This window comes from Aphelocoma coerulescens, chromosome 18 (assembly GCF_041296385.1).
Source record: "Aphelocoma coerulescens isolate FSJ_1873_10779 chromosome 18, UR_Acoe_1.0, whole genome shotgun sequence".
Lineage (NCBI taxonomy): Eukaryota > Metazoa > Chordata > Aves > Passeriformes > Corvidae > Aphelocoma > Aphelocoma coerulescens.
Window position 1 is genome coordinate 3,132,858 of NC_091031.1, and position 14,685 is coordinate 3,147,542.

The window sequence follows — 14,685 nt, forward strand, 5'->3', positions numbered from 1 at the left end:
TTGGTCAGTCCTAGAACGACAAGGAGAATAACCCAAATCGAGTTTTAGCTTAGGGCTCAGTTATGATGTGGGATATTCATGGGAGATACTCTTGATTGACGATTTTAGTGGTGGCACTCATGAACAGCTCTGCATGTCTATAATGAATGGTTTGGCCTTAAAGGTGTTTTTGATTATTAGTTTTTTTAATAAGATGATTCTTTGGGGTTGCTTGCCTGAAGTTCATAAATGAGAACACACATTTCTGTGCGAGGCCATTTAATTTTATCGAGCATCTTTCATGGTGACAGAATCTGTGACAGGTTGTTAATGGTCTTTAATATTGCTGACTGCATTTCATGATTTGGGTTTTTGGCCTTGGTGATTAAATAAATCAGCCTAATGCCTCATTTCTGTATTTGGGTTACCAAATGATCATTTTCAATATTTACACAGCATCAATAGCTCAAAAACACTTTGAAGATTAAAAGCAATCAGGAAATAAATATGTCTTATTAAAATCGTGCTACATTAGTGGGTACTATTACACAGAGAGGATTGTAGAATATTATACTTTAATTTACTGAAATGTTGGACTATAATTTCAACCCTTTTACAATTTAGCAACTTATTCCTATCCCAATTGCTACAAGCTTTGTTCTGAAATGTAGTGTGCTACAAAGCTTATCATAACATTTAGCAGATTTTTAAATATTTAAACATCCTTTTCTAAATTACTTTGTGCAGGTGCACGATTAATTTGTGTATTCAAATGCTCCAGTGTAACCTTTCCATTAATTGTAAGAGTAATACTGTCATTAATAAAATTAATTTTCCAGAGCAATAATTATAATAATTACATAATAATGATTATTGTGCATCAGAATAATGTTAAATTATGGTGCCCTGTACTTTTAATAGAAATGAGGCAGTCCTTGCAAAATAATGCCTTAATAAAGGTGAGTGTGAAAGAGGAAAGCTTAAAATGAGCCTCTTGTTTACTCAGAGTAGCTGAAATGTGAGGTTGAAAGGTCTGAGTTTGTGCCAAAAGGGAAATAATACTTGGGAATAAAGTGGTCATCCTTGAGTGGCATTGCAATGATGGTGTCTGGAGAGCAATATCCTGTTTCAGTGAAACAAGAAGTCACACAATCAAAAAACTTTACATTTCCGTAGTACTTGGCAGGGTGTGAGCTCTGGTGTCTTAGAAAAAAGCAGCTCAGGAAGTTGTTTTCCTGCTCTGTCTAATGGCTCCCTGGAGTTTGAATAGAAATTATTCCTCTTCTCTTCATGGCCAGCTCTTTATGGTGATGCTGTTGAGTAGAAATTAACAGCTCCTGCTGCTGGTGCCCTCCAGAGTCACAGGAAGCATCATCTCCAGTTCAGGTGCTTGGTTTTGGAAGATGCTTAGTGTTCTTAAAATTATTTTAAGTCATTGGTGAAATACTTAAAACTTGGGTAAATTGGTGTAAAAATGTAAGAGCAGCCTCAAACTTTGAGTGCTGCTGTAATGAGCTTTGTTAAGATGTGTTCAGTATTAAGGGATAATGGGTCAAGTTTCTTGAAAATGGAGTTAAAATATTTGTTTTCTTTGTTAATGGAATTCAGTGACCAGAAGGTGTCTTTGTTATATATTAAAATGTTCCTAATTACATGAAAGATATAATTTAAAAAAACCCAAGCATTAATTTAAAATAGTGTTTGATGGTATTATTTTTTTCAGTATGAGTTTATAAGACTTTGAGTGCACAAGAACTCAGAGATCGTGGCCTCGGGATCAGCACTATTTCCCTTTCAGATAATAATAATAGAGAATCCAAAATGTGAGCAAATTATGAGCAAAATAAATATAAATTAAAAAGTGAAAATAATTTAAATGAGAACAAGTGACTGAACAATGAAAGGATGTGAAATCTGACTGTACTTGGTGAGTTTTTAGCCTTTAAGAACCTAGGAAAGAATGGATTGGAAGATCCAGATGTGAGCTTACGTAAAACAGAACAGCAAAGCATCATTGCAGAGTAACTGAACCTGGGGATGTCAAAGGTGACATATTTCAATTTCCAAGTCAATTATCCTCTTGATACTGAAATTATTTGGGAGCTTTATTATCTTAAGCACGTTTGAAAGTTCAGTGTGCATTTGAACAACTGCGAGGTTCTGTGGGACGCTGCAGGAGTTGGGTACATTCAGCAGTGGGTTGGATGTTGGGATAATGCAACTCTAGAGTACATCTCAGATTTTTTCTATGTGTTAAGATACAATTTCTTTAAAAAAATCACTCACAAGGGGAAGAGAAAAATAAAAAATATAAAAATAAAAAAATCCATGTGAATGGATGATGAAGACGCTGGTGCACAAGAAACTGAAGTGGGTCATAAACTCACTGCTGGCCAGTCATGCATTCCAATACAAAGGCAGAGATATGTTAGCAATTATTATTCTGTTTTTCAGGGAGATGTTTTGTGTTGAATTCTGCAGCTTTCATTTGGAATTTGGAAAAGAACTAAAGTGTTGAAGGTCTTTAAAACAAGATCTTTGAAAATCTTTTTTTTGTCTCTTAAGCTGTGCCGAGGTCTCTTAAGGGCAGCTTGTAGCAAGGGAGAAATAACTCCATAACAGTGCAGATTGCTGGATGTGTGAGGGGTAACTGCTGCAAGGGGCTACCAGTAGAAGAAATTAAGATTTTTTTATTGGAGTTCCCTTCTCTCCACAGTGCTGTAGTCCTCTGTGGGGAGATGGGACAGGAGCCCTGTGAGGCTCCACTGTGATTTTTGTTTTATGGTTTCTGAGATTCTAGAGCTGGGAGGAGAAAGATTGACCCTTAAAAATTCATGTGCTGGGGGACCAGTGGGAAACTCTAATTCATAAATGCTGATATACAGAGTGGCAGCAGTGGGTTGGGTTTGCCCTGAGGCTCAGGGCAGTGCTGATGTCCACATTTACTGCACTATCACATTGCTCATTTGGTGGCTGGGGCTCTGAGAGAAATGATTTGAAGAATCACCTCTGTACTAAGACAGAATAAATTAATATAATTTGTCTGCCCTGGAGGGTTTAGATGTCTTGACCAGATTTATTTGCTGTTCAGTTCCAGAAAATGCTGAAATATTTTTCTTTTTTTCTTTTTTTCTTTTTTTCCATTTTATTTCCCCCACTGGCATTTAATCATGTTTCTAGATCATATTTACATGTAGGAGGCTGGCTTCGGAGTGGATAAAGAGAGTTGCTTGACTGGCCTAGGGAATTAAAAAAAAACAAACCAAACTCATGAGAAGAAAAGGCAGTAACTGGAAGCACAGTATTAAGATTTACTGTAGAACTAGTTAAAAAGGGATTTTAATCAGAAAGCTTTGCAGTCTTTTTCTTTGCAGGGATAATGAAATGCAGCAACAGGGCTTGTCTGATTTGCTTTTAACTCTAGGTTTTTTTACAATGAAAAACAACTGTTACAAGTGTTGGACATCTTGAGACTGGAGCAACAACAAACATAATTTGATAAAATATTGTAGATAAAATATTATTATAATGTTATAATATTATTGATAATATTATATTATTGATAAAATAGTATAGAATCATAGATTGGAAAGGATCTTTAAGATCATCAAGCCCAACCATATGCCGCTAAGGTTTGGGGGTTTTTTTATTGCTAATGTGAATTTTGAATAATAGGCAGTCTTGTCCCAGAAATATTTTCTTTTTAATTAAGATGAAAACCTTCTTGCTTCATCACAAAAGAGACACAAATGCAGGGAGAACTGGCAAGAAGCAGTTCACTGCTTGCCAGATTAACAAAAATGTTCCTTTAAAAAGAAGCCTGTAGGAATTTTTGGGAGTGATTCTTAAACAGCTCAGATGCAATTTTTCATTGCATACCCCAAGCAGAGAAAATTATAAAGCCCCTCTATTTACAGATTGAGGAAACAACTTCATGTGCTTGTATGTCTGTGGTTTCTAATTATGATAATTATTAATCACATGGACTTTGTTTGCAATTCACATTATTAGATGGAGGCAGTAGGTAATATTCTTAATAAAAAACAATTACAATACAAACATACTTTTGTCAAAATATGATATTCCTTGCTATATTATCACTCCCTTTTCCCCAAAAGCAAGTCCTAGATAACAAAATCAACACACTACAGTCAATGCAGTAAGTGATACTGAAGGAGCTGAACATTTTTATTATTCATGTTATTTATCGTAAGTACTTAAAAAAATTTACAGGACAGCAAGATAATTTTTCTTACAAAAACAAGCATTTTATTTCTTGTTGTTACCCTGACTTTTGAACCTCTGCAGAGTATCCAAAGTATTTTGTGGAGAAATAAAGGTTCCATGCTTATGGTTTTGACCTCAAAGACCCCAAAATTTAATTGTAGGGAAAAGTTGCTTGTTTTTCTAATGTTTTAATTGTGTTTTCAATGGTGCTGTGTGACAGTGGCTCATTACAAAGGGTGATTATATTGACAATGAAATTCCAATTTGAACACAACAGTCCTGGGCCAAGGTTCCTTTTAATGGAAGCCAGAGAAATTACAGAAGGAAGCCTGCCTGAAAGGGCTCTGTGCATACTGAGTGTATATTGAGCTCATCTTCCTCCAGCACTGGGAGGAGGTTCATGCTCACAAGCATTCATGGCATTGCCCATCCCTGCCTGTACAGAGAAGTTTGGGCACTGCTCTCCTAAATGCCTTCTTTTAAGTAGCTGCAGGCAGCTTCCCAGGTTACTTGAAAGCAGTTTTTGTGCTGGAATGTGTTTGAATTAATCATCCCCCGAGAAAACATTTGTACCTTCTACTCCTAAATTAAAGCATGAGCTCCTTTTATTGCAACCAAAATGGCTTTTAGCTACAGTGAATGATCCTCAGTAAAACCAGGATTAAATTACAAAGGAACAGGTTCATGTACTTTTATAACTACTGGTAATTCCCACCTTTTCTCTGTAACCCAATCTCCAAACTGGCTCTGTGTCCATCTGCATGGAAAAATTTTCCTTGCAGTGTTGAAAGGAGCTGTGTGACTCCTCTTCTCGAACACCCCAGGGGTAGGAAATCCGTGGTGGGTGGCTGCCTGCACAGTGTGTGACTCCAAAGGAGCATTGGCTCACATCTTCCACTGCAGTCCTTCAGGCTTTCAGTTCATGGAGTTTGTGCCTGAGACACTGGGAGTGCAGTTTAGATTTTTGTTAGAGCCTCTGAGATTTGAAAGTTCATAGCTTTATATTTATAAAGAATGTATTTTTTATTTTACCAATCCAGAACAATGCAAATGCTGAATAGCTGTAACATAAAAGTTAGGCTTTGTGTTTTTCTTTCTAGCCATTTCCTGGGCAATATGTTACATACTACAGGTGATGCTGGTAAGAGTTAATCATTGAGCAGAGTTCTGCTGAGACAGTTAGGAAATGTATATAAATGATGAACCTAAAAATATCCCTGATTTTCACAAGTTAGCACTGCAGAACAATTAGGCTGTGGTACTATAAAAGGAGAACTCTCAGCTAAGTTATTCCCAGTAGTAAAAAGAAATCTTGTGGATAGGGTGCAGTTTTGGTGGCAGTGACTACAGGAGCTTCAGTGACTCCTGGGTGCTGATTTTCACCATCAAAACCCTTTCTAACTCCCCAAATTTAAGTTGGCCTAATTCCAGCAGCACTTATTTTCCAATTGTTAAGAGTATATTGAATTTTGTGCAATTTCGGTTGAGGTTCATTATTTCCTAGTCAGCTTGTGGCTTCCTCTTGGCGAAAGTCTGTTGTGTCAATCTTTAAACTGTGTAAATGTGCTGATATTTGGGTTTAGAGGGGAAGAATGCCTAAGAATTACTAATAATCTGGTTTTTTACATGAGATATCATGTGTAAAATGCAGCATAGACATTTCTGTCAGGTTCCACCCCCACAACTATGTGGGTTTTAAAATAAAAAATAGTGATTATGGCACACTGAACTCAGTAGCTAGAAGAGACACAGACAGACCACTGAGAGAGCCTTGCAGAATGCTGGTAATTTTTAGCACTTTCTGTTTGTTGAGGTGGCAGTTCTTGCACCAAAATTAGATTAGATCTTAATTTGGAATAAAACAAGTAGGCTAATTTTGCAAAGCACTGTAGATCCCATATGCTACAAGTGATTTTAATGTGTGACCAGAGAGTGTCCCCATCTCTGGGAATTGCTGGGGCTCTGTCCTTGGGGTGCTGGGAGAAGTTTGCTGATCTCTGCTGAGTTGAAATGGTGTGGCCTCAGGTCCTTGGTGTAAATCACAGCTCTGTGAAACTCCTCTGGGGGTGGGGAGGAAAGAACAACCTGTACTTGTAGGAGGCAGCAAGGCTCTTCTATCGAGGTGCTTTGACCCTGGAACAGAGTGATGAAAGAGAGAGGAAAAGCAGGGAGGTGAGGTAGGGACACCCTGGCTGGGAAGGGAGCAGCTCCATCCTCTTCCATGGAGCTCCATTTATCCAGCTGGTGCTGGGAAAGCATCTGGGGAGCTCTGCATGGACAAGAACAATTTGCTTTCATTCTTGGGCGTGCTCTTGTATTTTCTAATTTTCACTGTCCATTATTGGGGTAATATTCCAAAGAGATCCAAATAGCTCACAGATTTTTCTTCAGCCTTTGGAAAGGATAGGATTTGTCTTGAAGTAATAAGTGATCTCAGGGAACATGTTTTAAGTGTTATCCTTGGCATGAAATATTCTCTCATTTTGCAATTGATCTGATTTTTCTAGCAGCCCAATGAAACTTGATGCAAACAGATTTTAAAGCAATGGTGTATTGCCTGTGCTGAAAAACCAAATCCTGATGTTTCTGTTGAAGTTAACACGATGCCAGTCAGGATTCCCTTCATAATTTGATTTTTGCTGTTCCCTTTCAAATAAATTAACTGTAGCACGACCTGTGTAATTAATGAACCTCAGTCCTTAAAGTACCAGTGATCATTGGCTGAGCTCATAAACTAAAGGCAGAAGCAATATCATAAATTCTGGTAATGAGAACTTAATAGACAGAAGAGTCAGAGATTGATTTATTCCTTTTCCTTTCTGTCCCCATGGGAAGGGTACCTGCTGAACTGAGGCATGAAAGGATTGTCTCAGTGTTGGGAAAACCATTGTAATCTGTAACAAAGCACCTTCAGGTCTGTTTCTATGGCAACAGGAGCATCAGACCAGCAGAGAACGGACCAGAAAAGAGATAAAAGCCTCTACAAAAATAGTTGTAAGGAGTGCCTGCATAGCTTTGGCTACTTTAAATTCTTTTTTTATAAAAGGGGAAAAAAAAAAGAGAAAAAACCCAAAACTTGGAGTTTCTTGAAAGCTGGTTATTACAGTTATTTAGGTTAGACCCTATTGGCACTGAAGGACTGGTAGAATAGTAGCAAATTATTAACTTCAGGGACATTAACTAAAAGAGTTTATAAAAAAGTTTCAAATCTAAACTTAATAGAAGCAGTATAATTAGTTAAAGTGATTTCTGTGTAACCCCTCTTAAAAAGGTGTTTTCTGAATCTGAAGGTCTTTGTTCTTTTTTATAAAAGTTATAATAAGATGAGAAATGATGCATCTTTGGCCTGCAAATGGCCTTTTCTCCTATCCACCTAATGGCTTTAGTATCATTAAATTTTGCATTTTGTCTCTAATTCCAATGATGTGAATTGTAAATCACAGACTGGCTGTCCATGGGGTCAATATTCTTCTTGTTTGTGTTGCCTGAAATTGGGTAAAAATAAGTGAAAAGGAATAAAAAGCTTTTTCCTCCATCTTCCAGATGGACTATGGTCATTCCAGAGGGAAAAGTGGCCTGGAAAATCACAGGCAGATGCAGTTGCAGAGTCTGATTTCTTGGAATGGAGAGCAAATTATGACTGATTGGACCAAGACTCCAGTGAGCACCAGAGAATGGTTCCTTTTAGTGGGTTTGTACAAGTAGAGATGTATAAAAATTATGATATACCCTGTCAAAAATAGGATAAAAAGCAACCTGACTGCAGCGATGAGGTTTGAGGGAGTTGGGAACAGACGGGCATAAGAATATATAGAAAACCTATGTTATATAGGCCATACACAAACACGTGGAATGTCTATGGAGAAAGTTCTTAGTTTCTTTGTCACTGTTTTTTTCTAGAATAATTTTCTTCCCCTAGAATCATTTGAAATCTGGGGTTATCTCAAATTATTGTTTCTTTCCTGCAAAAATAATTTGCATTTAATTAAGGATAATTTGAGTCCTACAATCCTAGCAGGCAACAGGAAGAAGACCTGGGTATCACTTATAAATAGCTTTGTGAAATCTTTCCTTGGTCAAAATTCACTTTTATTCCCAAGGTCTGTTTTAGTACCTACAGATTGACCTAGTTATGAGTAGAGATGTTGTATTGTTAAATCTGAAGTCTGAAGTCCCATTCCTCAATGCATGTTAATGGCATTCCCCTTTTTTAAACTATATTAAAAAGCTTTTTACTTCCCTTAAGAAAGAAAAATAAGAACTTTAATAGCCAGAGACTTTGATTTTTGTAGTTGTTCTCAAATATTTAGGGTATTTTTTGTCATGCTGATCTTGTTCTACTAAAATTTAGTTGTCAATTTTGAGATTTAGTGAAGTCAATCCTCTGGTTTAATACTAAATAGGAGTGAAAATACTTTGGTATTTCGACTTTGAGAGAAGCAGAACCAAAAAAGATAGAAGGATAGTAAAAAAAACCCTAAACCCACTAGAAATGAAAGCAGTCCTGTAACTTTTAGGAGAAATGTATAAATCCCTCAGAGTTTTGTTTAACATCTGCTACTTGTCTCTTTGTGTGCCAAGAGCATGATTGGACCATTCAGGAAAATAAAAAGAACTCTGCAATCAACAGACTTTGTTCAATATTCCTGCACAAAGGGGACTCTCCATAAATAATATGAAAGACTTTGGTCAAACACAAATGGGTTTATATTTAACATGTTTTATTTAGAAACCTGCCCACACAGAGGTAAAATTAAGAGAAATAAAAACTTTTTTTTTTTTTTAATTTGCTGGAAGCACATTATAGAAGAGGGGGTAGAAAATGTTCTATTCTCCCATTCCAGACTAATCCTTTGCTCTTCTCTGAGAAGGTACAGCTGTTTACTGATCTTACAAGTTCAAATCAAATCAAAGTGGTTCCCAGTGCTTTGTGTTTGGCAGCAGCAAAGCCCTGGGGTCAAACGAGGAGACAGCTCCTGCACCAGAACAGACCCCAACTCCTCCAGGCTCCTCACAAGGAGTTCTGTGTCTAAATCAAGTCACTTCAGTGACATAACAGTCCAGAAATGGCTCCTCTAATACAAGTTTATTTTCAAGTAGTTCTAAAATAAATGAGGAAAAAAGTGGCGTTTTATTTTTTCTCACTTCAGCTGTCCTTGCACTGCATTTCATTTTCTTGTCGCTGTGCTCCTGTCACAGCATCCCTTCCCTCAGGTTCATCACTGCTTGTTTTGCCAATACTCTCGGGATACACTCCAAGAATTTGGGCTATTACTCACTGCAATAAAAGATCAGTGCATCTTAATCAATACAGACTTCAAAAATTAAAGATTTCCTGAAACTGGGGTTCAAAAGGATCACATTAAAAATCAAGTTCCTCCTTCATAAGTAGCAGGTTTTTTTTGTCTTCTCCTGAGAACATCACACACGAAGGCATCTGTAATATGAGATTTATTTTTTTTAATTAAGGCCTTTTGGTAAAATGTGCCCTACTCTAAAGGGTATATGGAATTCCTCATCCATGCACACACAGACGTGCACACAGATATTTGTTCATTTTCCATGCTCATTAGTGTTTGTGTTCCCCAGCAGAGCCAACAGGAGCAGCAAGAAGGCACTTGGTGCTTCTGAAAATTAGGTTAATAAATCATCAGCACCTGATGTGGGAGTTGGTAAGGGTGTTCTATGCTGTTTAAAATACAAGATATTTGCTGTTTGCACTGGCTTTTTGTTATGCAGTTGAGTGTCTACTTGTGCATAATCATCACCATACAGCTAAAAGTATTTATGGTGTATATTTATTTTAAAAACGTTGCAGTTCCTCAAATACCTGGGTGGAAAAAACCTGAAGTACTGAAAGTTATGTGGCTCAGCATTCCAGTCTTACAAAATCACTTGTTTATCAAGGGAAAGCTCAGTAAAAATGTGAACTGCTCTGGATTGCAGGGGCCGGCAGCTGAGTTCTGCAGAATGGGCTGAATGCAAGGTACTGCTTTGGAAATCTAGAGAGTGGGGAGAAATTCAGGAGAAGGTCTGGGAAACAGTGGGTTTCCAAGCATTTCTAACATTAGTACAAAATTTGCATCTGAGTCAGTGGGAGTCTTTGGTGCTTAATGAACTGTGCTTGATTTACAAACTTGGTATTTAAACTGTTTCTTTAACACGAAAATAAAGAGCGTGTGCGATTTACACTGCAGTAAAGACTAAAAAGATGCCAAATAAACGGTGCTGCGTCTATTCCGCTCGGAGCCCTCAGGAAAACGTTGATTATACGAAAGTGTTCAGTGCATTTCCTGTGAACTCCCAGGCAGGAGCACCTCTGGCTTTGGTGGTGATGGCAGGAACTGCTGTAGAAATGATAGTGAATGTTGCCTGTAAAACCAGATTAAAAATGTATAGTTCATTTAGTAGGAAATGGAATTTGAGATGCTGCCGTGGGTTTAGGATGTCTTCCTGCAGTCCTTGGGATTTAGGTGACTCAAATAACCACAGCAAGGAGAAATTTCTTCTGCAGGTAAAGAACTGGGATCTCTGCTGGGGACCTGCAGACAGTCATCACCACGAGCTGGGCATTTGCTACAGTTTATTTGAATAAATGTGCCCATAATTGCCATATATTTTTGCCTAAAATGCCAAGTTACACAGTCACCCCATCTTTTTTTTCTAAGCTTTGCAGCTTTTGTGTATGTTTTATTCATTGTGATTAAAAAGAGGTGGAGTTGTAAATAAGGCTAGGGGCAGGCAACTGTTGGTTCAAAAAGCTTCCTAGAATAATAATTTCAAAAAGCAGACTAGAAAAAAACAGCTTTAACTGGATTTCTCCAGTCTTCCCAGCCTTGTGCAAAATCATCTGAGTATAGCCAGTTTTTAAAAGACTGTTAATGTTATTCTGACTTAAAAGATGTTTACTTAAAAGTGAAGTCTGTCAATAAAGGGAGAAAACAAATAGGTAGTAATAAAAAAAAAAAAACAAAGGAAAAAAAGAATTATGTCCTTGCTAATGATATTCCATAATTAGATCTCCTTAATGGATGGGTAGAATAATCTATTTAATTGTAACTATAGTTTGTGATAGATTATTGTGCCTTATTGTATTATGTCCCTGTAATGAAAGAACCAGCATTACTTTTGTAGTAAATAAATGTTTCTCAGAATGTATTTTTCAATTTTCTCAATTTACTCATCCTTTGTGTAGGACCTTGTGAAGTTTTTCCTTATTCTTTCTAATAAGACCAATCTTTTGATCCTTTGATAGAAATTGCCCCAATTTCTCAGTTATGGAGCAAAGGTTTTGGCGTTCTATATTTTCAAGTAGATGCTTCTATTTAGTGATTTATCCTTTACTGGCAAGCCTTACGTCGAAATGTTCTTTATCTACAGCCTAATTAAACTAAACCATATACCATCTGTGTCTAGTTCAATTAAAACAAATTGGACAGATTGACCTCCTTAATACTCATCAAAGCATTTTATTAGTCTGCAGAGTCCCTTCAAAATAACTTGTTACCTCCTGAGACAATACTAGCTGTCTGCTTGAAAAAAGTTGGGGAAAAAAATGGCAGTCTGCATGAAAAAAAAAAAAAAAAATTGTTCATCTTTGCATTTAAAACCAAAGGAAAGAGTAAAACTCCTGTGGAGGTACATCAGGTGGAAAGGAGCAGTACAACCGGGGTCCAGGTAGTGGTTGGCACCCTTCTTTAATGGGCATTTCTCCTCAGCTTTTATTCTCTTTTAGGTCTTGCTGTGGTGTTTCCCTGGTTTGTTTGCTTGTTTTCAGAGCTCTTTGGGCAGGGGAGGGTGAAAGGACCTACTTAATGCTTAAAGTAGGGGGATGTGAAAAATCCTGAAGTATTTCAGTATTTCCTCAGTAACTTTTCTAATGATAACCAATAGTGTTGAATTATTCCAGTATATCTGTGCTTTAGGTGGTGTCCTAAGTTTTATTCCTACCTAAGCGATTTCTGGGCATGTCCTCTTGATAAACAGCAAAATATAAAAGCAGTAAAGTGCGGGGACTGCTGTTGGCTTTTTAAGTTATGACCTGCCTTCGCTGACTTTGGTGGTCAGATGTAATAGTTCTTTTATTCTCTGTGTGAGATGAACTATGATTTTTGATTCTTCTACTGTGATTAAAGGGATTTTACTTGAGTGGACATCGATACTTTTTTTCATGTCAGTGTTTGTTTGCTCTCTTTAATTCAGTTTTTAATACAGTAATTTTTAATTGGTTTTTTCCCTTTTGAACCCTGACTCTCCCCTCATGCTGAAGGACTGATCAGGATCTCCTCTTCAATACAAGCCCTCTGTTTTCCCTTCTCTGTGCATGCAGATGGTGTTTCATTTCTTGCTGGGAATAGTCTCTGCAGAAGATGCTGCCAAAGCATCTTCATTAACTGGCTGGCAGAAGTTTTGAGCAATTGACCACCTTTCCCTCAGATGACAAAATAATTTTGTTTGGCAAATCATTTAGATTTTCTTTTAATGGCCTTCAGAGCTCCTTTGAAGCTCTCCTTGGAAGAGTGAGAACTGGGGAACACAGCAACATGCTCAGGTCTTGTCAACGGGAATGAATTTCCTGAGATTCTGCTACTTCGATTATTCATAGTTCATGCAGGAGAGTGAGTTTAAAATGGAAAAGAAAGTAAAATTGTTATCCTTCAGATTCATTTGTTGTACATAGCTCTTCATCAAACTTAAAAACTGTCAGTTTTCAGCAAAGATTTCTTTAATAGCATGGTTGAGACTAAAGCACTTTGTGCCCTGTGCTGCTTTACTGAGTTGGGTTTTCCTTTGGGTTATTCACTGCCCTGACCTTGCATAAACTTGCTGCTTCCAGAATATCCTCTGTGATCATATCCTGAGATGCTGAGACTGTACAATAATCTTCCATAATTTTCTTTAAAACTCATTTTAATGATCTTTTGAAAGAAATTGAATTATTCTGGGGGAAAAAAAAAAGAAAAAATATTTTTGTTTGTGGTACAGAACAGCAGAGAAGACAAGCAATAATCTTTGATGGCTATTTGGGTGATTCAGTGAAGGCTGACTGAGCATCTGTTAAGCAATTTGAAGTTGGAGACTTAGCTACAAAATTCGTCATCCTGCAATAAAGAGGAAAGTTTAATTCCATTGTAAATATGTAAGATGTAAATTTACTAAAGCTCCATGTTACCGTGAGTAAATTGTGTTTGAATTCATTAAGAACATCGAAACCATCATCAAGTCAGTAATGAATCATTAACAAATGCAAAAGCAGGCTTTCAATATTAGCCCAGATTTTGTTGAGGCTTTTGCTGGGTGCTTCTTGCTGCTGCTGCTTATTTCCCGTTTTTGGGCTGATTTTGGAAGGAAACTGCCTGTGTTGTGTCAGGAGCCTCAGTGCATCCTACAGCTCAGGCTTTACCTCTTAAACCATGTCACACCAATTATTTCATCTGCCTGCTTTGTCCTCCTGATGTTTCCCCACGAGTCAGGGGTTGTGTCTGGGTTTGTGCTGAGCAACACCTGAGGCTCTGCAGCCCCAGAGAGGAGGGGCTCAGCCTGACACCCCAAACTCCCCAGTCAGCACATCCCTGCATTATAAGGACCTTTACACCCAGGTGTTTTACAAATTGGTAATTAGGCACAGAGGAAATGAGTCCTGCCTGGATTACACAGAGACCTGGAGAGAATTCCCACTCTCCTGACCTCAAACTGATTCTGCACTCTTTGTTCAGCAGAGCTCTCTTTGCCTTCGCAGAGCACTGTGAAAATAAAAGCTCTTTGCTTCCCAGCCTCAGGAAATGTTTCTGGGGATAACATTTTCCAGTTGGAGATTGGGAGAATAAGGTTTCTGGTCTCTGATATTGTCTCGGTTGGAGCCTGGTGCAAGAAACACCAAGGTTATGTTTGATTCCTGTATGGGCCGTTCCCTTTAGAGTTGGACTCAATGATCCTTGGGGGTCCCTTCCACTTCAGAACATTCTGTGATTGTCTAATCAAGAAGAAACCCAATCCCTTCCTTAACAAGGGCTTCATTTGGTTTATTACAGTGAGATATTTCAGGCATTTATTTCAAGGCCATGTGAGAAGGTTGCATCTTTGAAAGATACTGAGTATTTAAAATGAGTGTTCTAGGAGGTCCTGAATTCTCAAGGGACAGATTAATAACTTCAAGCTAAAATATTGCCAAAAAAAAAAAAGGATCTATATTCCAATAAGGTTTTTGTCTCCTTAAAATAACCTAGCTGTGAAACTGGAAGTATGTGGTACTAAGTGTTCTTTGTTCAGAGTTTAAAAATAATTCAAAACCCGAGGGATCTGGAAGCAGATGTCTGCTTCAGGAGTCATAAGGCTCCCAAAATGGGAGTATCTCCTTGTCAGCATATAGATTTCAGTGTAGTGTGGCACCCATCAATTCACTGAAAAACTTTCTTTTTCCGCTGGTTAAAACTTAATTTTCAGAGCTCAGGGGTGTGGTGGTGGTTTTTTAAATTTGTT

At 37.7% G+C, this 14,685-nt stretch overlaps 1 protein-coding gene across 6 annotated transcripts in view; it reads left to right on the forward strand.

The window, feature by feature from the left end:
• Positions 1-14,685, forward strand: part of PRKCA (protein kinase C alpha) — a 153,682-nt gene that overhangs the window by 59,791 nt on the left and 79,206 nt on the right. For 5 of the 6 annotated variants that reach the window (XR_011155827.1, XR_011155826.1, XR_011155828.1 and 2 more), the window contains exon 4: positions 7,750-7,866. The exons of the other annotated variant lie outside the window; for it this stretch is intronic. Coding sequence is in view for 1 of the 5 variants with exons in the window: in XM_069032945.1 (XP_068889046.1) it covers positions 7,750-7,866 (117 nt within the window). In the remaining 4 variants the exon portion in view is untranslated. The remainder of the gene's footprint in view (positions 1-7,749; positions 7,867-14,685) is intronic. 6 annotated transcript variants of the gene reach the window in all.